The 1,166-nt window shown below is 32.8% G+C and overlaps 2 protein-coding genes across 2 annotated transcripts in view; both read left to right on the forward strand.

The window, feature by feature from the left end:
* Nucleotides 1–1,166, forward strand: part of LOC100163765 — a 281,589-nt gene that overhangs the window by 121,676 nt on the left and 158,747 nt on the right. The gene's annotated exons all lie outside the window — the stretch shown is intronic.
* Nucleotides 812–1,166, forward strand: part of LOC115034067 — an 8,990-nt gene continuing 8,635 nt past the window's right edge. Inside the window, exon 1 of the mRNA XM_029489477.1 lies at nt 812–913. Coding sequence (XP_029345337.1) covers nt 852–913 — 62 coding nt within the window. The 5' untranslated portion in view covers nt 812–851. The remainder of the gene's footprint in view (nt 914–1,166) is intronic.

The following is a 1,166-nucleotide window of genomic DNA, read 5'->3' on the forward strand; positions in this document are numbered from 1 at the left end:
TAGTTACTTATTATTTTTAACGAGTTAGATTAGATTATTTTATAAATTCAATTTAACTAATTAAGTAACAAAATTAATATGAATTAAAACTAACTAGTTAGTGCCCATCTTTATCCAATTTATTACAAAGACATTTGGAATAAAGGAAAAAGATATATCGCAAAAATATTGATTATATTATTATCATTTTGTTTGTTTTCTATAAACCTACTATACATGGCAAATATCCATTACCTAATCTAAAAATGATAGGTTTCATTAAACAATAAAATAACTTTTAGTTTTGTACTTCAGCAGTATAACTAAAAAATAAAAATAATAATTTAATAAATAATTGTTGTAAACTTGTACCTATATAATGTTGGAAAAAATTATATACATTCAGTTTTACCAAATCAAACATCTTGTTGCTATGTGGATATAAGTGTTTGGAAAATGTATTATTCGTTTCTGTGTCACAGTTATTACCAATCAGTATTAATTTGTTAAGTCTTGCGAACATTGCGAATAAATTGATCTACTTTTGTCTAAAAGTTAAATCGTTTTTTCATATTATAATCTGTTTATTCAACGTTCATCATAAAACCACCATGTCAAATAAAGCAACACACGACAGTAGTTCATCATAAAACCACCATGTCAAATAAAGCAACACACGACAGTAGTTCATCTGTTAACCAGAAACTCTCCAAGAACGAAATCATGCAAATGGTTTTTATTGATCTTCGGTCAAATAGACCGAAACTGTTAGATGGTTGCGATTTCAACAGCTTGCCTGTTCACAGACGCTTTATATCTTTACCTAACATGGCCGTGCGGACAAATCCTGCAGCCAAAGCATCAGAGTTTGGATGGAAATCAATGCCAAATATAACACTTCTGCTGTGGACAATTTCCAGGAAAGTAAACAGAAATCGTCGGAAATCGGTGATTTTCCTAGTTTGCTGGTACACGAAAGGGCTGTGTCGTGTCCTAACATGGCCCTGCTGAAAAATTCCGCAGCTGAAGTACTAGAGACCGGGTGCAAGTCTACGCCGAATATTATACTGCCGGTTAATTCAATTGTCGACGATATCCGGGAAAATGGACAGAAACCTTCGGAAAACCGCGATTTCCATGGTCTGCCGGTGAACTGTAAGAAATCTGTGTCATTTCCCAATATGGCA

Source organism: Acyrthosiphon pisum, chromosome A2 (genome assembly GCF_005508785.2).
Source record: "Acyrthosiphon pisum isolate AL4f chromosome A2, pea_aphid_22Mar2018_4r6ur, whole genome shotgun sequence".
NCBI classification, from domain to species: domain Eukaryota; kingdom Metazoa; phylum Arthropoda; class Insecta; order Hemiptera; family Aphididae; genus Acyrthosiphon; species Acyrthosiphon pisum.